General features: G+C 52.5%; 10 protein-coding genes across 10 annotated transcripts; 5 read left to right on the forward strand and 5 right to left on the reverse strand.

Moving 5' to 3' along the window:
- Positions 1-217: 217 nt before the first annotated feature.
- AYO21_09015 (hypothetical protein) lies at positions 218-1,087 on the forward strand (the record flags this gene model as incomplete). Its single annotated transcript, XM_022658953.1, has 1 exon — positions 218-1,087. One exon carries the CDS (start codon positions 218-220, stop codon positions 1,085-1,087), a length of 870 nt encoding a protein of 289 aa, XP_022508694.1.
- A 1,053-nt stretch (positions 1,088-2,140) lies between these two features.
- On the forward strand, positions 2,141-3,890 carry AYO21_09016 (hypothetical protein; the record flags this gene model as incomplete). The annotated part of the gene is made up of 2 exons (XM_022658954.1): positions 2,141-2,703; positions 2,789-3,890. 2 exons carry the CDS (start codon positions 2,141-2,143, stop codon positions 3,888-3,890), a joined length of 1,665 nt encoding a protein of 554 aa, XP_022508695.1.
- A 1,175-nt stretch (positions 3,891-5,065) lies between these two features.
- AYO21_09017 (hypothetical protein) lies at positions 5,066-5,851 on the reverse strand (the record flags this gene model as incomplete). The annotated part of the gene is made up of 1 exon (XM_022658955.1): positions 5,066-5,851. The coding sequence occupies one exon, from the start codon at positions 5,849-5,851 to the stop codon at positions 5,066-5,068; it is 786 nt and encodes a 261-aa protein (XP_022508696.1).
- A 1,587-nt stretch (positions 5,852-7,438) lies between these two features.
- AYO21_09018 (hypothetical protein) lies at positions 7,439-8,558 on the reverse strand (the record flags this gene model as incomplete). Its single annotated transcript, XM_022658956.1, has 3 exons — positions 7,439-7,567; positions 7,620-8,483; positions 8,556-8,558. 3 exons carry the CDS (start codon positions 8,556-8,558, stop codon positions 7,439-7,441), a joined length of 996 nt encoding a protein of 331 aa, XP_022508697.1.
- A 1,429-nt stretch (positions 8,559-9,987) lies between these two features.
- On the reverse strand, positions 9,988-11,157 carry AYO21_09019 (hypothetical protein; the record flags this gene model as incomplete). Its single annotated transcript, XM_022658957.1, has 1 exon — positions 9,988-11,157. One exon carries the CDS (start codon positions 11,155-11,157, stop codon positions 9,988-9,990), a length of 1,170 nt encoding a protein of 389 aa, XP_022508698.1.
- Positions 11,158-11,816: 659 nt separating this feature from the next.
- AYO21_09020 (hypothetical protein) lies at positions 11,817-12,550 on the reverse strand (the record flags this gene model as incomplete). Its single annotated transcript, XM_022658958.1, has 6 exons — positions 11,817-11,831; positions 11,887-12,012; positions 12,061-12,212; positions 12,265-12,360; positions 12,412-12,449; positions 12,504-12,550. The coding sequence occupies 6 exons, from the start codon at positions 12,548-12,550 to the stop codon at positions 11,817-11,819; spliced, it is 474 nt and encodes a 157-aa protein (XP_022508699.1).
- A 340-nt stretch (positions 12,551-12,890) lies between these two features.
- Positions 12,891-13,799, reverse strand: AYO21_09021 (hypothetical protein; the record flags this gene model as incomplete). The annotated part of the gene is made up of 1 exon (XM_022658959.1): positions 12,891-13,799. The coding sequence occupies one exon, from the start codon at positions 13,797-13,799 to the stop codon at positions 12,891-12,893; it is 909 nt and encodes a 302-aa protein (XP_022508700.1).
- A 1,297-nt stretch (positions 13,800-15,096) lies between these two features.
- AYO21_09022 (hypothetical protein) lies at positions 15,097-16,095 on the forward strand (the record flags this gene model as incomplete). Its single annotated transcript, XM_022658960.1, has 1 exon — positions 15,097-16,095. The coding sequence occupies one exon, from the start codon at positions 15,097-15,099 to the stop codon at positions 16,093-16,095; it is 999 nt and encodes a 332-aa protein (XP_022508701.1).
- Positions 16,096-16,647: 552 nt separating this feature from the next.
- On the forward strand, positions 16,648-18,528 carry AYO21_09023 (hypothetical protein; the record flags this gene model as incomplete). Its single annotated transcript, XM_022658961.1, has 7 exons — positions 16,648-16,821; positions 16,896-16,962; positions 17,019-17,185; positions 17,240-17,368; positions 17,425-17,496; positions 17,550-17,615; positions 17,689-18,528. 7 exons carry the CDS (start codon positions 16,648-16,650, stop codon positions 18,526-18,528), a joined length of 1,515 nt encoding a protein of 504 aa, XP_022508702.1.
- A 764-nt stretch (positions 18,529-19,292) lies between these two features.
- AYO21_09024 (hypothetical protein) lies at positions 19,293-21,196 on the forward strand (the record flags this gene model as incomplete). The annotated part of the gene is made up of 4 exons (XM_022658962.1): positions 19,293-19,572; positions 19,625-20,043; positions 20,139-20,667; positions 20,748-21,196. The coding sequence occupies 4 exons, from the start codon at positions 19,293-19,295 to the stop codon at positions 21,194-21,196; spliced, it is 1,677 nt and encodes a 558-aa protein (XP_022508703.1).
- Positions 21,197-21,341: the final 145 nt, after the last annotated feature.

Consider the following 21,341-nt stretch of genomic DNA (forward strand, 5'->3'; position numbering starts at 1 on the left):
CAACCAGGCGACTGCCCAAGTTCTTCAAACCAGGTGGCAGAAGGATCGACCGAATACACACTGTTCCGTACCGCCTATATAAGGTGGATGTTTCATTCCCCTGCACGACTGCAACTCTGATTGTCTTCAGTCACTAGGCTTACTTCCCAGCCAACAATATTGATAACACTTTTTGTCTCTATTACCACTCAAACCCAATACAGCATTCCTAGTCATCATGTCGAATCTCATCAACAAGGCCAAGGATGCCCTGTCTGGCCACAAAGGTCACGATACGACTGCAACCAGCACCTCTTCCGCATATGGCACCACAGGGTCCGGGCCACATGGACCCCATGCCTCTAACACTGCCAACCGCGTGGACCCTACCGTGGATAGTCGAACTGGCACGTCTTCTGGCGCCGCTGGGCCTCACACGTCGAATCTTGCCAACAAACTCGATCCCCGTGTAGACTCAGACAGGGATCATCGAGCAAATCCAGCCAGCAATGTCGGAGGGTATGGTAGCTCGGGATATGGACCGACGACAACCACCACTACCACCACCGCGGGTCCACACTCGTCCAACCTCGCCAACAAGGCCGATCCTCGGGTCGATAGCGATTTTGACCACCGGGCAAATCCAGCAAGCACGGTTGGAGGACATGGCAGCTCAGGATATGGAGCAACTTCAACTACCACAGCCGGTCCTCACTCATCTAACCTAGCCAACAAACTTGATCCTCGGGTTGACAGTGATTTGGATCACCGCGCCAATCCGACTAGCACGGTTGGAGGACATGGCAGTTCAGGGTATGGAACAACCTCAACCTCGACAGCAGGTCCTCATTCGTCCAACATGGCAAACAAGCTTGACCCTCGTGTGGACAGCGATGCCGACCACCGCAACAACCCTACGAGTCATGTTGGCGGCTATGGCGGAGCTGGGGTAACCTCAGGTGGCACGACGGTACACTCGGGAGGAGCCACGGGCACTGCTGGGACGACGGGATACGGAGCGACAGCTGGCACGCAGCATGGCACTGTGCATGATAGCAAGCTCCTCAACAAGCTGGATCCCAGAGTGAAGACAAGCAGTGGATATTGAGAAGCGAGCAATTGAAGGTGTATGTCCTCGACATGGTGATTACTGTAGCGCCACAAAAGGCAAGCAGTAGGGGTACGCTCTGAGATGGAGGTTTATTTTTATAGAGGATTCTGATCACAGCGTGAAGTTTTCCTCCAATGCAATTATTGATAGCATGCATTCTGTCCCCTTTCTTTGTCAGGAATGAAAAATCTCGTGACTAGTATCACTAGTGAATCAGCATGACTTGAAGGTGTTTCCATCCCCGGCATAACAGTGGCCCATGCCGAAACATCTTAGCGGTCAGAGCCGATTTCTCAGCGATGAAGGCCTGAATTGTTCCTTTGTGATTAGCCTGGCTCCAATGTAAGGTTCATTTTGTAATTGAACCTCAACTTAGTGACGACGTCGAGAGGTACAAGGCCAAACATAGACCAGACATTGAGAAGTGGCCGTTGCGCTCGAGGACTCTGCAGCCCCTGTCCGAATGAGGCACAATGTGCTGAGCGAGATGCATAAACGGGCTTGGAACGATGAGACCATTGGATGAGGAAGCAAGTACAGGGCATCTGGGGTGGCCATGACTAACTCGACACTCATCGCAGCGTCTAGCTCTTTACCACATTGGGTTCTACGTCGGACTGTGGACAAACCAGATTTGCTGAGCTCAGCAGTCTCCAGGCCGATGCAGGTGGAGACTTGCAAGGGACAAAGAGGCTGGATTTGGGGAGAAGAGGAGCAGAGGAGATCGTTGGTGGCTGATCAGGGTCAATACTTGTTCAATCCATGTCCACCATTGGGTTGGTTGGTGGGTGTGAAGCTCCACCCAAGAGATGCCGCCCGTAACATTGTGGACGAAATGCCCACCACCAAACCTGTGTCCAAACACCAAACTAGGGATGCCATGCGATTGTCCACCTTGGACACGAATCACCATGACACTGCGTCCGCCGCCACGCCAGGTTTCAGTTGTTCAGTTATAATGCCCGGTCCGCCCTCGTTGCGTGACTTGGACCGTTAGTCTTTTTCCAACTTGGCCGCGGCTCTTGTTCACATTTGCCACCACAGCCCACGATGGCGACTCCGCCGACACAATCGGAACCATTTCCCTCCTACGAACCCGATGTCAACGATGTATCTTTCAGAAGGGTCGGCAATAGCACCAGGGATCCAAGTCGGAGACCCTCAATTGTCTCTCGCCTCTCCAAAACCCCCTCTTCTATACGGTCTCGCACTCGGACAGGCTCCCTCACACAGTCGTTTCTCGAGAGCAACCCTCCTCTAGGCATGTGGCAGGCCACTGGCGAAATCGGCTCCAAAATCCCTACACTGCCCGAGATCAGGAATGGCGCTTTTGCAGCCGAGGGATGGACGCATGAGGGCCAGATGGAACGTCGAGGGACAAACCCGCATGAAATCCATGCGCGACGGGTGGCCAGGACAAGTTCTGCTAGTACGCGGACGAGAAAGAGCTCGCTGTCAGCCAACGCACCGCCAGCCATTGCAGAAGAGAGACATGAATACTTTCCCAAGAGAGCGCCGACTATAATGCAGGAACCGCTCCTTGAGGAGGCAGCGACTACTCAAGTCCAACAGCCGGCTCATGGCCAGCCAGAAGAAATCCAGCCAGTGGCCAGGTGAGCTCTTTTCTTGCTGTTTTCCATTCTTATCTATCACAGACACACAGACACAGAACACCCCCGCTAATACTATCCATTTTAGCTCGGAGAAGCACGACGAGACTGCCAAAGCTCAAGAGCGAGATTCCTCCATGACCTCGAAAACTACCAGTGACGGGCCGCAAACAGTGCGAATCCAAGGCGGTCCGGACGAGACAGGCACATATCCCAATGGTTACCGCTTCCCCAAGAAACACACCTGGACCCAGTCCACCATGATTGGTCTCCGCGCCTTCTGGACATTCTTCCTCACCCCTTTTGGTTTTATTGTCACCATCTACGGGCTTAACATCGTTGGATGGGGTGCCATGATTTTCTTCGTCCTCCTTAAAGCTGCTCCGGCCATGTGCCACCCGTCCTGCGACGACGACAGTAGCGCTCGAGAGAAGTGGATCGAGATTGATTCCCAGATCCTCAACGGCCTCTTCTGCGTGACGGCCTTTGGTCTGTTGCCTTGGCGAGCCCGAGATTGGTTTTACCTCATGCGCTGGCGGATTGGCGGCGACGAACGCTTCCATCGCCGTCTCGCAGGTATATATCGGGGTTGGTACCGCCTTCCGGGCTCAGACAAGTTGGAGGAACACATCGGTCCTCCTCCCGTGTACAACAATGACCACCCGCGTACTCCAGAAGCGCCTCCCCCATATACAGAAGAGGAAATCGCCAAGATGGAAGAGAACCCTGCCATCCCTATCCCTGCGGCGTCCATGCCGGAGGCGCCTCTAACAGGCCTTCGGGCTCCCCCTTCAAAATCGTGGACCATCGACTTTGTCGTGTGGATGTACATACTCAACACCTTTTTCCAAGTTCTTCTTTGCGTCTGGATGTGGCATTGGAACCGATTCGACCGACCCTCGTGGGGTACCGGTGTTTGGATCACGTTGGGCTGTCTAGTCGCTATTGCCGCGGGCTTGTGCGTCTTTATCGAAGGGTCCAAGGTCAAGAAGATTGAAGGCATTCCGGTCCAGGAATACGACGTGCTCGAGTCGATCGAAGATTTTCAAGAGAGAAAGGCCAAAGAAGACGCGAAAGAGGCCAAGAAGTTGGCGAGACACGATCATCATCGCCACTTTCGGCACGGCGAGAGCCACAAGGTGGTCAGGTCGGAGAAGTTGAAGGGCCACCAGTGGTTCACTCGACATTAGCGACTCCGACAGGCTGCTGCTGCTGCATAGAGAGAAAAGCAAAACATACATCACTCACTCACTCACTCATTCTCACTCATTCACAAAGCACGGCACCCTTTTTTGGGGAACTGGAGCGCGTTCTGGTTTACAGCGGGCTTTGAGGATTATCCGGCATGGCACGGCACCACTGGTGTGTTTGATGAAAGCGCTTTGGGAGTCAAGTCTTTATGGGGAGCGAGGACACTGTCTATCTGTCCATCTCCGGGGCTGCACCGCATTAATTGAAGGAATGAAGGAAACGTGTTTTCGATAGCCATGTTCAATCACCTGCTTGATCTCTTCGCTACGAGATTGTCGTTTTGGGCGCATGCAATTAGGGGCTCTCCCTCTCTTTCTCTCTTTTTCTCTTTCCCCCCCCCCCCCCCCCCCTTTTTCGCAGAAAAAAGTCCAGCGTGAGGAGATCTTGGGAAAAGGACCCTGACGTGTGTAATCTACCTCGTACATTAAAACTAATAATCTATCGTCGTCCTCTGCACCTATTTATCTTTCTTCTTGTGTGTGTTTCTGTCTCCGTCTCTGTGTCGACTTCGCTTTCCGCGGCCCGACTCGTCTGGCAACTTCTTCTCCTTTTCGGGTGGTACATAAACTTCCAGTTAGGGCACCATCGACCTCCTCGGTCTGCATGTGCAGGACATGTCTGGTCTGGCATTCTAGCGCGTACTATGCCATGTTATGCTGACTGAGGCTGTGGAGAGAAAAAAAAGACAGGTGATATATCCTCGCTCCAGTCTCCTCTTTGTCGTTGTTGGTGGGTAAATTGAACGACCCCTGTATTCCCTGATCTGTTCTTTTCAGTTGGACGTGATTTGTTGTCAGGAACGGCCCAGTCGAGTCGCGGGATCACACAAAATCGCATATACATTCATGAGCCTCGTGCCGTGATCAAACTCCCGTATCTGGCAGGACACAATGATGATTGCGCGGCGCGGCGTATCTTCTAGCTGGTAGCACCTGGTGCAGATAGGTTCACCTTCAAGCATGCCGTGTTTGTTCCCGCCACTAACTATCGAGAGGTTTTGGCGCTGCGCTGGAACCACGTGTCCGCTCGATGCTCGCTGGGGGCATCCATTCAAGTTCGTCTCAGTGCCCGAGTAGCAACGACATTGGATTGGGTAATGGACGGCTTGCCGGCTTCATCCGTTCTGCCGCGGTTTGACCTCCCCTTCTTGCATGATGTAGTAGACGATGGTGCCGTCGCCGCCTCCGCCTTCGCGAGCGCGCATGCCACAGAGCACCCTTTTCGAGTCCTTGTGTTCGTACACTGCACCAGCCGCGCCGCTCTCGTTGGCAGTTTCACCAACCTTACTACGCCTCTCGGCTGGGTTCCCTCCGGTTGGGGACATGGGACGACGGACCCTGACAGTCTCCCTCTCGGGCAACTGGTCGAACACACCACACAGCCTCGCCAAGCTCCATTTCTCGCCCATTGCGAGTGGCAGCACAAACTCCCTTTGGACCTGGATATCCGACTCCTTGATCTTGTGCTTGATCAAGTACGTCTGCAGGTCCGGATGGAGGTAGGTGTGCTGGGGTGGGAGGCCAGAGATTATGGGAACGGTGCCTCCAGGAGAACTCGCCAGTGGCTGTGGCTGCATGAATGGTTGTGATGATGGATTTCCGTTCCCGGTCGGCGTGGATGAGCCCGACCTCGACGGAGAAGTCGACCGGGATGAATTACTCGAATGCACAAAGTGGATCCCGTCCAAGTCAATGAGCCCTGCAGAGGCATGGGCGTCGCCAGGAGTGATACTGGGGCAGGCGAGGTGGAGCTTCAGATCTGTCCACTCGTGCTGGTACTGCAGATTGTGTAGGACGGTAATTGCCAGAGACTCGGCGGCGGATTTGGCAGCCGAGTGTTCGATGAGTGTTGACACGGCTGAGGCGGTGGGTGGTGTCGATGTCGTGGTTGAGGATGTCATGGTCAAGGTCTGAGCCGCTCAGTGTCTAGGAAGTTGATCGGGGCTGTTTCTCCTGGATATGTTGGTGCCATAGATTACGCCATGGATTACCATCACACAGTTATTAGTGCGTAAGTTGACTATGTTGAGTCGAGGTGGTAGTGGTGGTTGAAGTGACAGTGGTTGATGCAGGATGTTTCGAGGTTGGACGAAATCTGTGCACGGCTGACCTGCCTTTCCTTTTTCGTTGCTTCTTTTCTTCCCGCTTCTCACTTCCTCCTCCCAAATCGCCGTTCCTACACACAACGCTATATACCAGAGCAGCCTATTCAATCTTTCTCGTCCTTACTCTCCTCGTCGTGTGAACTCTCCCAAAAAATCATAGAAAATCCCAACACTGTTGCTGGTCATCCAGGAAACGCTGCAGCACCTCGGCCGTGCGTGGGCCCACCACGACCCGAGCGAGAAGCGTCTGCAGAAAGACCAGGGTTCGTCTGAGGCCCAACAGGATGGAAAAGAAGACGATGGATAGATACATGGATGCGCGGGTGGGCATGTCCATGATGAAAAAGTACACTCTGTTTGTTTGCTTCCTGGTTCAGGTAGTTCGTAGTTACGTGAGTCTTCTGGTCTCTTACATACAAAGTATAAAAGCTTGTACGGGCCAGTACGAGGTGCGAGAAATTAGGTGTGTCTCTCCAAGCAATGGGATCAATTCTCTCTTGCGTGCCTACGAATCAAGCAAGGACCGTCACACGTTTCCTTTACCAGTACTTTCATGCGAGGGAATTCCCGTCACACCACCCCTCAACAACACCAAGTAGACGTTATCCAATATCCTCTCTCGCACTACTCATTGTACAAGCATTGGAAAACAGTGTCCCACAGTACCTTAATGTACTTGTGGATAGGTAGACGATGCATCCAACACTCTCAAATCCTGTTGTGTCATAGTCATATACCTCGTCTCCTCCTCTGCATCTCAGCCTCGCGGTTTCAGTCCTGCCATGAGCCCACTCCACCATACCACACATCATCAACCCACTCGCTGGTACGGAGACGTAAGTGTATACGATGCAATACTTACGGCAATCCCTTGATCCTCCCGCTTATAGACCAAGGACAGACAAGGACCTCAAGGACGCGGACAGGACCATGTCACACGTCCGTCGAGTCTACATAAGGGACCTAGGTAGGTAGGGACATACTACGTCAGGCTCTGTAGGCGTAGTAGTCGTAGTTGTATCATGGGCAATGCTCAAGAGACGATCAATGCGAAATATCCCCTCGGGTATTGGATTGCTGGTTCATCACTCAATGCATGTAATTAGAAATTAATCTCATCGCAGCTGTTCCCTCGCTCTCCACAGATTCTCCCGTCTTTCTTCTCTGCAGTGACCTCCATCTCCCTCTGGGAACGTGTTTGACGCCGTCGAGCCTTTTGTACATCTTCATTAGATGGATATACACTGTGCAGGGTATCTGAAAATCAATCATCGCTGGCTTGGACAACGCGGTCCCGTATAAAACCCAAACAAAACGAAAACCTCTCGAACCTCCTCACAGCATTCATTGCTCAACATCTTTCAGGCAAGGCAGGCTGGCAGGTCAACTGTATACCCCCACCACAAGAGCATTGACCACATGGCCTTCCTTCCAGCCTTGTTCTTCCAAGCTCAGCTTTTCGTCCAAAATCTTGCCCAGATATGCGATGCGTATCTTGGCTTTGCTGGGAACCTATGTGACATGTCAGTCATAGTAATGGCGGACAACTGGCTGAAGTTCTCACGTCTGTTTCGTCCCGGATCCTCTGAACCAGTGCGCTCACCCTCTGGCTCTTACCCAACAGAACAACCACATCAGGGTCTCCACGATCGCTAAGCCGACATCTAACTTTAACAGCGTCCTTTGGCACGGGTGCTTTGCCCTTTGCTTCCTTGACCTTTTCTTCATTGGATCCGTCCTTGCTGCCGTCTAGATTGCCGCCATCCTCTGCGGCTTCTAGCTTGGCTGCAATAGGGTCGATATCGTTAGTCCCGTTGACGGTCTGGGAGTCCATGTCTGTGTGGTCCTCGATCACGTCGATGGGGTCTGAAATGACGGCTTGGGGTATCTTGTACAGGTTTCCGTGCTCATCATATGCCCCCTCCTCGAGTTTCCCCGTGGGGAGTGTCACCGAGAGGGCATCGAGGATCCCCTGGGCGTCGGCCAGATCACCTTCGTGCAGACATTCAATCACCTGCTTCAAGCCGTGCCAGATTTCGGGGATCCCTGTGACTCTGGTCTCGAAGAACTCATACCTCTCTCGCTGCAACTGGGTGTATGTCCATGTCCTGTCTTTGCTCTTCCACGGCTTAGGTGGCTGCAGAGGCAAGTTATAATGATCTGCTAGAGACAAGCGTCGGTGCTGCCGCGATCTGGCGTTGTGGTTGACGGAGTCTCGGGGCGTGGACAGTGCCGATCTCGAGGTCTCACTCTGATGGATCGACAGACCTGAAGGAGCCCCGAAGTTGCGTGAGTCGGGGTCGTGGGATGCACCATTGATTGCCGTCTGCGATGTTATGACCTGAGAGGAGTGTTGAGTCTGAGGAGGTGCATGTGGGTGTCCATGGTCTGGATCACGCGAGTCTGTTGGTCTCGATGCACAGCAACCCTAGAAAGCGAGCATCAGTCATTGAGCGAATTCACAAAAGTTAGTTGTGCGGGTGTGGAGAGACGGCTTTACCATAGTGCAGGTCAATTCATATCTGACCCCGACCCGGTCGTCATCAAAGGATCTGAACTGTCGGGCTGGCGATGGTAAATGTCATCGACACCCCGGATTTTCCCACGTGAAGCGTAGTGCGAATGCGACAGAGATAAGAGTCAGGACAAGCCAAACCTGCAACACGCAAATGAGAAGTGGCGAAGCCGCGAACGAGCGCACGGCCAGCAGCGACTGGGGATTGAGATTCTACTAGAGCGCAGATACCGTGGACGCAGATGAAGAGAGGGGTGGAATAATAGTCATTTGTACTGAAACCGTGGTGGCTAGATGCATGACCTGAACGGTTTGCTGTCTACAAAGAAACCGCACTTGGGTGCGTTTGCAGCAAATAAGACGCTGGCCACACAAGGCATCGAATGAGTCCTTTGAGGGGATAAGCGGCGCAGGTGGGTGGGTGCGATGGCCTTGCAGTTGGGTAATGGTTAAAGGCACTCGAGCCTTGGAGTGAGAGGGGCAGCGCGGAGAAAGCACGGAACCAGGCCCAGAACCACCTAGAGCCACCCCAAGAGAACTCAAAGCACCTATATCGATTAGGCTAGTGAAGGCCCACAAGCAACTAGTAAACCTACTTGTAGGCATGTGCTGTGTACTACCTCCAGGTATGTGTCTAGGTGCATCAAACCCCCAGTTATCCCCTTGGAGCCTTGGAGGCCCCTAAAAATAATCCCAGTTGGTCCCAGCACCCCCTCAGCTCATGCCTCTTCCATCTCTCCAAAATCCAACCAGGCCTAACGCCTCGGTGTTCCTCCTTGCGTACTACGTGTCCCTACACTCGACATCCGACATCATACATCATGCATCATGCATCACATTGGGCCACAAGGTTAATTGTCATCGGGCCTGAATCTTTATTGCCATTAGCTGACAAGCCATGTGCTCTCTTCTGATTTTTAGCAGCTTTGCAAAGTTCCGCCAAATCAAGCTTCCTGACCCTGGACGATGACGAATCAGTTTCACAGTCTCGTGTGATTTCCGAAAGAAACAGAACAATTCCAAAATGACAACCGTATTAAATTTCTGCGTCTCGATTCTCCCCAACAATGAAAAAGGCGCCGCGTTACAAAAGGCCCCGGCTAAGTCTCAAGTTCGTGATCTGGCCGTTATCAAAAATCTATCCTGCCAGCAAAATAAAAAGGAAAAAAAAACGAGACACCCCCAGCAAGATGATCATCTACAGATGTAAAGTATACACAAGAACGCAGGTCGGATTCTCCCCCATCGAGCCATGAAACATGTTCCGATTCGTCTTTCAACGGAACTCCACCGCTGGACAGACGCCCATCCTCCAGACGCCGGGTTCTCCTTCGTGCTTCAATTCGAGTTGTTGATATCTGTTCCTGGAAGATTAGCTTTCGTGTATCTCAGCGCACAATGGGGACTGTTGAAAAACTCACTTCTCACTCTTGGAGTGGAAATAAATGCCACTCACTCTCCCCTCAATCTGATTAAAACAGATGTAGTAGAACCCTTCGAAACTGGCTCCCTGGATGGATTTCAACTTGTAGTCGGGGACCAGAAAGTGCTCCTTCCATCTCATGAAGATGTAGTCTTGTTGCCACCAGTTCTCGTGGTTCATGGGATAGACAAAGTTGATGTTGCGCTTCGCGTGCAAACTGAGTGGTCTCCATGCAGGAAACCGAGCCCAGTGCGTCAGGTCCGTCTTGTCGCTCGCGCCCCATGCGGGATCCCGGGTCCTGAAGCTATACTTCTGGTTTGGGCCGCCAATGATCTCGCCGGTGAAGAAGGTGGTCAATGTGGGATGATCTGGTGTCAGGCCGCATATCTGAAGGTATCCCGACATGCTGCATTGTTCAATGTCCACGGTCAAAATGGTCACTTCCACATTGTAAATCTGTCGGTCTGACTGTTGCGTGCCTTTGAACTTGGAATACGGTTGGAATGTGGCCGATGGATATTGCGGTCGAAGTTGCCGATGAGAAAAATCCCATTCCTTCAAATCGTTGTTCGACCAGTCTAGTTCTTGATCAATGGCTGGCCTGCCGGGGGTTTCCCCAGCTCGAGGAAAGCCTCCAGTTCGATTGTTCGCGGACGAAATCAGCGGAGGCGATGATGTGCCCAGGCCACTCTTGCCGCATACTGGTCCTGTCTCATCCTCTGTGGCTCTCATTTCAGGCACCACTTGACGGGTATTGCCTTGCGATATGATGGGTGTGCCCGATGTCGCATCAAATCCGCCTGTTTCCCGACCGCCGTCGTCCTCAATGCGCTCGCTTAGGCTCATGTCATCATCAACACCATCTATCATAGATGTCGCGCTGGTACCGTCTGCGTGGATTTTCTCATCGAAACTTGGCGGGGTGATATACAAAGTCTCTTCTTGCATCTGGGCCATACCGGCAGCGGTGTTGTCGCCGACGTGTCGCCGGTTGAAAACATGCCCGCTATTGAGTGTCTGCGGCGTGACTAGACGCCTCGAGGTCTCATTTCCGTCATTCTCTGGAGGTGGTGTCAATGGAGCAGGGCACGCGACATTGGGTTGAGTGATAGCTATTTCGGAGGTGTGAGGACCAAACGGTGTAGCAGGTGCATGGGTTGGCATTGAAAGGTGAGGAACCGCAAGGTTATCATATGGAGAGAATATGATGGAGATGTCGGGACGTAGGGAGGGAAGGGCGGATGGATGGGATTGCCAGGGAAATCGCAGGATGAGAGAATGCACAGAACCCTTCGTCAGAGCACGAGATACATGGGGAGGAGAATGATGAGAGGTACGGAGAATAGTGGACGGGTGGATGGCAGCGGGAATCTAGTCGATTGGAGAGGCGAGGGCTCAAGGTCCTTCATCAGCTAAGAAAACTCCCGCCCCGACTTTCGGAGGTTCTCGCCATTTGCGGGGTTCAAGTCGTGAAGCCGCGGGCCTGGCATCACCGATCCCATCACGGGTGCCAGGCTTGCCAGGCTATGTCATGGCTGCTCTTGTTTGCGGGCCGCCTCTGTTCTGGTTCGATGCATCTTGGCTGATCAGTGGAAATCACTGTTGGACCTCGATGTTCTATGCGCATCCAACTTTTTCCGGCGGCCGTGAAATCGAAGCCGTCTTGGACAAGCCATTCTATGAGGCCCTCTTCCAGACCAAAACTTCTTCGCCTTTGGAACCCCAAGGGATTCTGCTTCGACCGAGATTGAATGCCAAATAGCTTCGGCAGCAAGACTCAGGATTTGTTGGGTATCGACGATCGTGGGTAGCAGGCACAGTGGCTAAATGGGTTTGATCTGCGGTTGACTCCCATTAGCATAGCATTCCACGCCTGGATCGAGGAAGGCTTACCTTGAAATGTAGAGATATCAGAGAGAACACTAGAGCTTTGAGATCCTGCACCAGATAGTAGAACACACGCAGCCCTTCTGGATCGGCTGAGTCTGTCACGTCCCCGAGCGAGCCTATCTTTGCGGTCTGCCCAGCGTCAGTCGAGTGGCAATTCATGTAGAGAGCCCGACAAACCTCAAATTGGATGTGTTCATTTCCCAGTCTGATCTCAAGCTCTTGTCTTCCATCCTTGTTCTTTTGTGGCCACCGCGAGTCATCTTCCTTCATGATCTCACTGTCTTTGATGATGCGCTTGATCTCTGAAACGAGGAGGGCGCTGACACACACTGGACGAATGTCAGTCGCTCGACGACGCGACACTGAAGACCCAATACGTACTCTCTTTGCGGATGAGGGAATCATTGCGGTAATTTGAATTGTTTGCATATCTCGCCGTTGCGCTTCGACCATCCCCGATCACTCTGAAGTCAAATTCTGTCCAGCAGTCAGTGATATTCGAGTGTGGGATACTTGAGGCCTTTGTACCTAGAAATTCATGGCCAAATCGACCGGAGTGGCCAGAGCTGCGCACGATCAGTATCACTCAGGAAAATGCAAGCAATGGCAGAAATCCGTACTAATACCGCACATAGAATGGCTCGTTCAGGTCTTTCAAATTCGCCATTCCGGAAACAATACTGTGCTGCTAACGCGGAGCTTTGAGGGGGCGACAACAGGAGTGACTTGGGAACATTGACCTTTGTGTCAAAGATTGCCCACCCCTCAAGTCGAGGCTGCGCATTGCCAAAACTGGCGCCAAGCTCCTCGCACCTGAACCTGGATTGGGACAAGGCTGGTGTTGCCCTGTGCTCCCACGTGATATGCCGCGGACTACTTTCTGTTCCCAAAGAGGCAATCCGAACAGGGCGAATGATCAAAAATCCAAATGCTAGAGGGAGTAAATCACTGGGATTTCAGGGATCATCTATTCATACATCATTCCAATATGGCTCAGAGAAGTCGTCTCAGTGTGCTCTGAATGCATTTTCGAGATCTTGGTCATACTTCTTCTTGGCCTCAACCCTTTCATCGATAAACTCTCCAACCTTTTGCGACCAATACAAGTGCGTGATGAGATAAAAGTGGCCATCTTTCAAATGACTTCCTGAATACATTGGCTGGATCCTCTTGTAGAAGAGCGAATTGAGACCGGTTATATTTTCCATGGCAAGGGTATACCAAAAGGTCCCGTTGTGCCAGCCACGATTCATGACAGTCGAGTAGGGCGGGCTCCTAGCCGGATACAACTTGGCCTCCTCGTCTTCAAATATCTTCATAAATTCCACGCGGCGGACATTGTAAGCCTCGGTATCAATCACGTCGACTGCTTGCCTCGTCAGCCAGGGCGGAGTTCGCAGAAACTCAAGGGGAAGCGAGGATGCCCATTCTAGGTCAATGAGACAGCGAATATTCCAGGAGTTGTCCACTATAATATTGCTTGCATGTAGATCAGTCAGGCAAAATACGAATGGGCCAGTATTGAGGTTGTGATCGAAGAACTGAGGAGCTAAGGACCGCATAATAACTAGAGCCGACATTTGACTTAAACAATCGTACTTGTCGTTCACTGCATTTGGTTGGTAGCGGAGGTTGATGTCGTGATTCGAAAGGAGACCGTTCACGTACGAGTCGACCGAAGAGTATGTATGATGTCTTACAGTATTCACAGGGATACACTCGTTCTCAAGTTCATGCACTTGCATTGTCAGAGGTCGATTTGTAAGTTGTAAAAAGCCACGGTCATCCACGGTAAACGATCCGATCTTGGGTAAGGGAATGCGAGAGAGCGTGAGTATAACCCGCGAGAGGCCGCGGAAAAGATTGGTCCGTAGCTTTTCATCGTTATACCGGTCATTTAAAGTGTTCGAGAGCATTTCCCCCTCTTCAATGTATTCCAGAAGTAGGTACGGCCCAAGCTCATTCGAGAGCCGACACTGATGAGGAGTGAGGGGAGAGGGGAGAGGATAGCGTAGAATCGAAAGAAGCAGACGGCGAAAGCGCTCAAATATGCGGCGGATAGGATTGAGACATTCTACGGTCGTAAACTATCAACCTTAGTAATGAAAAACCATATAGAACAGCGCAGGCCACATACACATTGACCAGAGGACAGAGAGAAGCCATAGAGACGTGGAATTGGTATGGTAGGACATTCCTGTTGTAGCCAGGCATATGCTCCAGCTTCACAACGGACCTTCTCGTCACCGTTGCCTGGCCGAAACTCTTCCCCCACTCGATAAGGCAGTGGAAACCGCATCAACACGCGCGAAGAGCCATCGACAAGAACTGGGATGCAAACATTGAAGCTGCCATTGAGCCACAGCGTCGGTTCGGCGACATGACAAAGAGTAGCTGTTCTCAACCCCAGGTGATGCGCAACGCGCTCCTCTATGAGGCGGCGGCGTTTGTACAGACGGTTATAAAATCTGAGTTGCTTCGAGAGATAACTCAACTTGTGCAGAATGTTGGTTTCCTTGTTTTTGGCTCCTCGTAAGTGATCTCTTCGCGGCCAATGCGTCGAGTTGAAAGCATACTAGGTACTTTCAGTGGAAGTTGAGAAGTCTTGGAAGACGTAGGGCTGTTTGTTCGAAGTGCTCAGGAGAGTAAAGTACAAGTAAACAGTAGACTGGCGCTTACTCGTTTGGAATGTCATTAGCGCTGCCCTAGAGGGACTAGGTTTTAGAGCCTTGGCACTTACAAGGGTGCTGTCCAGTCGCCTCTCAAAAGCAGCGCTCCCACAATGCCCTTTAAGGACAGCGTCTCTTCTCCTCTCTCATCCTATCTTACACAAATACCCGTTCAACGATACTAGAAACAAGATGGCTATACGAGAAAGACAATGACAAGTTACGGGAGCACGAAAACGATGAAGGCAATACAAGGGACGAGGTCCTGAGGTGCAGCATCGTGAAGCTCAATATGTGCCGGAATTACTTACCGGGCGGGGAGTTACCACAGTCAATGTAACTCCATCTCCCAGAGGCCAGACGCGTGGACGCAGTTCTAGAAAGGGACGGTTCATGAGTATATGTTCCATACTCATATGCCTGTCCTATCGAACCCTGACCGCAAATTATTGTTTGGATCGACCTCCCCATCGTGTCGCATATACCTACCTTACCACATTAGACGTTGTGCAAGTCTTACACAAGGCATCCTGCTCTTCTCGCCATGCCTCCTGTACGGTGCAACTTTGCCTCGGCACTCTATGACCGTATGGTGCCTCTTGCGGTCGGTGAGGTGCAACCAGCAGGTCTGTCGGTGAACTTCATTGACGTCCATCACCCCCGGGACATTTTCGACCGGATGATAGCAAACCAGGAATTCGATGCTTCGGAATTGTCGAGTTCAGAATATATTACCCGTCATGTGGCAGGAGATAGCACCTTCATTGCACTACCAGTCTTTCCCTCTCGGGTCTTCCGGCACAGTTTCATCGTCGTGAACAAAGACAGAATCAAAGAGCCAAAGGACCTGAACGGTAAGAGGATCGGGGTACAATTGTACACCATGACCGCTGCCGTCTTCATCCGAGGCCTGCTTCAGCATGAATACGGTGTCGACATATCGTCCATTGAGTGGGTGGAAGGTAAAATGGAGGGACCAGGCTCTCACGGGAAGCCGTCCGCCTTGAAACCACTGAAGCCGATCAAAATCACGCAGAACACCAATCCCACAAAGTCTCTGTCCGACCTCCTTGAGAGTGGCGAGATTGACGCGACAATTGGCGCGGATATTCCAGCGTGCCTGGGCAAAGCACCGCACATCGACCGGCTCTTCCCCGACTTCAAGAAAGTGGAAATGGACTATTACAAACGCACAGGCATATTCCCGATCATGCATCTGGTTGCCATGCGCCGAGACTACTACGAGCAAAACAAGTTCGCGGCGTCGGCCTTGTACAACGCTCTGAATGAAAGCAAGGAGTTGGCCCGGAAGCGGATGGAGAGCACGGGTGCCCTCAGATACATGCTTCCGTGGCTACCTCAGGAGCTTGATGAGATTCATGACGTGTTTGGAGAGGACTGTTGGCCATACGGAATCGAAGAGAACCGGAAGACTCTGGAGGCGCTGGTGCAGTGCCTTTATGATCAGTCGATGATTGAGAAGAAGGTGCCTATCGAGGAACTATTTGCGCCAGTGAGGAAGATCAATTTCAGGATAGGCTGAAAGACAGAAGCATCTTCAAGGACTTTATTCGTTGTACTCGTACGGTCTAAGTACGACTAGCCAAGGAGTCTTTGGTCCGGGGAGACTTTGATATAAGATTCCCTTCCATCGTCCTTTTTCCCCGCAATTGTTTTGCTCCCCGTGACCGACCGGGGAAGTATATCCCCACTCGAGAGAAAAATATCATCCCCGGCCTTCCTCCTGTTCCCCAGACGTTAGTTCCTCTTGTTAGTGCAGTATGTTGATTATCCCGGCCTCGCTCACACCTCTCCCATTCCTGGGAGCTCAGACCCCCTTCGATCCGGGTTGTTGGCGTTAGGGTCGTTAGAGTCATGGCGTCGCGAGGCGGAAAAGAATGGTAAATAAGATAAAGGACTTCTTTTGTCCAGCTGGCTATATGAATCTTTCTCGCTCTTTCTATCTTAATCCCTCTCCCCCGCCAAAGGCCTTGGTTGACCTGCTACACCCTACGGTGCCCTCTACCCTCACTACCCTTGACTGCCTTCTCTTTGGGAATCCTTGGTTGACATCTTGTCCTCTACGGTGCAAACCATGGCTGCCAAAACTCTGGGTCAGGAGAAAAGCCTACGTGTCCTGGCACATGTGGAAGATAACGACGGCATGGAGATTGAGATAGAGAAGCATGGCCAAAGACCTGAGTTGAAGCTTGATGAGCATGGCCTCCCTCTTGTGCCCCAGCCTACCGATCACAAGGCTGATCCACTTGTACGTCTTGCCGTGGACTCGTTGTCACTAGGGTAGTATGCCCACCAAAGGATATAGGCTGACATTGGAAACAGAATTGGCCCAAGTGGTACAAATACTATGTGCTGTTCTTGCTATGTCTCCTTGCTTTCTGCGTTCAATGTGAGCATGATTGGGAGTTCTCAAAGTGATAGAGAGTGGTACTGACCCTGCCACAGTCGGAGCTGGCATGGTACCGGCAGCTTTTGGAGTGATTGCAAAAGACTTTGGAGTTACCCACCAGCAGGCCAGCTACCTGACGACGTCGTATACGCTCTTTGGTGGTATCACTCCTCTGCTCTTGACTCCGTACGTCAATATGTATGGTCGGAGACCTGCTTATCTGGTAAGTCACTCTCCCATCTTACTCCAAGGGAACGGTCTCTCTGACTCTCGACAGATCTTTACTTTGATCGCCATCGGTGCAAATGTTGGGTCGGGATATGCTTCGACCTATGCTCGCGAGATCGTCAGCCGCTGCTTTGTCGGAATTGGCGCCAGTGTTGCTTTGGCCATCGGCGGTGCTACTGTAAGCGAAAACGATCTTGAAGCTCTTCTCTGATCACTGGTCTAACATGCCCCCAGATTTGTGATATGTTCTTTCAAGGCGAACGTGGAAAGTATATGGGATTTTACGCTCTGGCTGTCACCAACGGAGTGAGTGGAAACAAGGAATCTGAAAGCAGACGAACCCACTGACAGACATACAGCCCCATTTTGGTCCCATTGCTGGTGGCTATATCGCGCTGAACCTGGGGTGGCGATGGATCTTCTTCGTATGTGCTACGACTACCTGCCATCGACGATTTCTCACATGTAAATACCTTTTTAAACTGACTATCGCGATAGATCAATGCCATCATCTTCGGCGTCGTCCTGGCCATCTTCTTGGTCTCCTTTCCCGAGACGCTCTTCTCGCGCACGGACTTCAGCAAGCTTGAGAACCAAAGTTACTGGCATAAGATGGCGTTCCGCGGCAAAGTTCTGGATCGCAAGTTGAGCCTGTCGGACTTCTCGGCCAATTTCAAGATGCTCCAATACGTGGCGATCACAATCCCTTGTATCTACTACATGACAACCAATACCTATGGCTCGATTGTCTTCGTTCTCACGGCGTCGTCTATCACTGAGAGGCTCTACGACTTCAACACGGCGCAAAACGGTCTCCTACTGGGCATTCCGCTCACGCTCGGCTGTCTGATCGGAGAGTCATGCACAGGTTGGATCTCTGACCAATTGATCAATCGCTACGCACGCCGCCACGACGGATACAGGAAGCCTGAGGCTCGTCTTTACCTCTGCTTTCTGGGCCTCTTCTTGCCTGCAGGACTGATCATCCATGGCCTCTGCGTCAACAACGAGACCCCGTGGATCGGTCTCGCCGTCGGCATGACGGTCGCCAGTATTGGTGTCCAGGCGGGCACGACGTTGACCTACGCCTACTGCACGGATTGCTACAAGCCCCAAGCCGCCGAAGTGTCGACCATCATCAATCTGTTCCGTCAGATCTTTGCGTTCACTATCGGTTTCTACGCACTGCCTTTTGGCGAGGGTGTCAGCTTTGGCGCCGCCTGGGGAACCTTTGCGTCCATCAACTTCGTCACATGGTTGGGTCTGCTGGTTCTGATCTGGAAAGGCGAAAAGATCAGGAAGGCACAAGGCGAGCCCAATCTGCACAAGGATTTGTGATTGGTCTTCGGATTACGAGCTTGGTTGTGGTTGAACAGTTGCCACAAGGAAGTCCAGCGCAGGGGACTTGGGCAATATGTTCGAAATCTTCTTTGGATATATATAGTCCCGTCTTTCTGAACAATACAGTGAGCCCCCAGGGACAAGCATTTAGTCAATTTCATCGTCTGGCCCATCACAACTGCACTTGGTTTGCTATGTGCCCGTTTCGATTAACACTGGACTGTCTCTTTTGTGATCTACGCAGTCTGGACAGCAACTGCCACTACCGGCATGATGAATGGGCAGCCCGGCGTCTCTCCGCGGGCAGACAATGGCCTAGGGCGTAAGCGAGCTCCAGGTCACAGGTCATGCCGCCGCAAGGATGCCGACACCCGGGTCAAGGAGTACCAGGGAGGAACGGGGCTCTTCATCCGGCTTTCGGGTAGAGATTCTCACAGAGACACGGGGAGTGACAGGAAATGGGAAGTAAGAATTTATCACATGGACCTCCGGTACTCGTATCCGTATGGATTGACTGGCTACTGTATCTCCCCGGCCCACCATCACCCTAGCGAATATCTCGTTCTCCCCGGCCGGAAGCCGTCTCCGGATCTTCAAACTTTCACTCCTCCCATTAGGCGTACCTCTCTTGCACTGTAGACTCAACAGTAATCACCCAGTGTGATATCCCGGGGAGAGCCTCAAGTCGCTCTAGGCCTCTGTGGGTGTCCTCCGGCCATCCCAGCACCACCCGGGGATGCCCTCCGAGGAGGAGAAGAGACATGGAGACCTTCATGAAACCCCCGTGGGTCATGGTTCTCAACCCAACAGACACGCCCCGGCCCATCGAGTCTGTTGCACGGTTCGTGTTGACTCGCTTCCCAGACCTGTTGTCTTTCGGTTTGTCCTTGAACAGATTCGCGTTCCACACCCCCCTTGTTCAAGATCTGCCAAGCAGGTGTATATTGACGGAGAGCTTGAAATACTTTGCCATTCCCAAAGGCCTGCAGTCATATCACGGTCCTAGTCACTGGTATCCAGCCATTATCAGCTTCAGCCGCTGTAAAGATGCCGTCAGCAACGCTTAGCAACGGTTCACTCACTGACCCGACAGCATTCAAAGTCGCTGTTATCGGCGGTGGCATTGGAGGTCTGACAACAGCCCTGAGTATCGCGTATCAAAACCCAGCTCTGCAAAACATCACTGTCTACGAGCAGGCTCCAGCGTACAAGGAGATCGGCGCGGGCATCGGTATCGGCGTCAACGCCGCCCGGATCCTGAAGAAACTGGGTGTTTGGCAAGCAGCAAATGCCATCTCCGGCGAGCGCAATGGGGTGCACCGAAGCTGTCGACGGTACGACACCGGGGAGGAAATCGTCGCGGTTGGTGCCATGGATGAGGATGTCGACGGCGGCGTCAGACAATTGAGTGTGCATCGTGCAGAGATTCTCGATGTCTTGTATCAGGAATTGAGGCGCAATTACCACGGTCGCGTCACGCTGAAGACGGACATGAAGGCAACTAAAGTCGAGGTAAGCCAACCATGGCCCCTTATCTCCCTTGTGAGATACTATGCCACCCAACACCCACTGGCCCCAGTGTTGCTGACACTTGATCGTTGGTGCAGGAGAATGGCGACCAAGTGACAATTCACTTTGCGAATGAGACAAATCCGACCGAAACGGCGAACCTGGTGATCGCCTGTGACGGCATTCACAGCACGATTCGATCTCAGTTCGCTCTCGACAAACCGCGATACAGCGGCCGCATCGCCTACCGAGGCCTGCTCCCGCTCAGCGCCATCAGCGACAAGTGGCCTTACCCCAGCTACGCGGTGAGTTGGTTGGCGCCGGACAAGCACTTCCTGGTCTTCCCGATCTCGCAAAACAAGACGCTCAATGTCGTGGGCTTTGTGACCAAGCCGGAGAGCGAGCTGGGCGACTTGAAGGAGAGCTGGACCAGCAGTGCGCCCCGCGAGGAGCTCGAGCGCGAGTATGCAGGCTGGGAACCAACGGTCGGGGCGGTGATTCGCGAGATGGAGGCCCGCCCTGGAAAGTGGCGGCTCAATGACCGCGAGCTGCTCGAGCAGTGGACATATCTCAACGGCAAGGTCGTGCTGGCAGGGGACGCGGCCCACGCCATGTTGCCACATCAAGGTGAGTGCTTCTCCTTCGAACTGTGTTGCCAACTGCCATCTTTTCAAGCTTCATCTCGCTAACTCGTGGCAAACACACAGGCTCTGGCGCCGGTCACGCCATCGAAGACGCCTACATTCTAGGCCTCGTTGTCAGGGACTACTTTGCCAACCCCGTGCCAGGCGTAGCCGCATACACCGCCCTGTATCAAGCCGTCCGCCGGCCCCGCGCTCAGAAGGCCCAGATCACCAGCCGCCAAGCGGGTGACGTGTACGAGATGCAAGGCAAGGAATTTGAAGGTATCTCGTCATACGAAGATTGTCTGCCAATCGTGCGCGAGAAGCTCTCTGGTCGCATGAAGTGGGTTTGGAGCCACGATCTCGAGGCCGACTATCAGAAGGCCCGTGAAGAGGCTGTTTTGGCCGACCAGACTCAGTCGAAAGCGCCGCCCAAGACGAATGAAACTGTCAACGGATTCGTCAATGGGACACCGAGCGGCAAGGTTGGCGCGACTCAACCTGGAATCAATGTCCAGGAAGTCGAGGCGTGAATCAGTCCGAGAAGGCAGGTTGCACCTCTCGGGGGACAGCATTCTGATCAACCGCATCCCATCGCTCGGCGCGTCAGAGGTTCGTTTTGTTGGGTATCAAGACATGGGTACCATTTGGGAGTTTTCGGGTTCGGCCATTACATTT

The sequence above is a fragment of the Fonsecaea monophora genome (assembly GCF_001642475.1).
Source record: "Fonsecaea monophora strain CBS 269.37 chromosome Unknown Scaff84, whole genome shotgun sequence".
In the NCBI taxonomy this organism is placed as follows: Eukaryota; Fungi; Ascomycota; class Eurotiomycetes; order Chaetothyriales; family Herpotrichiellaceae; genus Fonsecaea; species Fonsecaea monophora.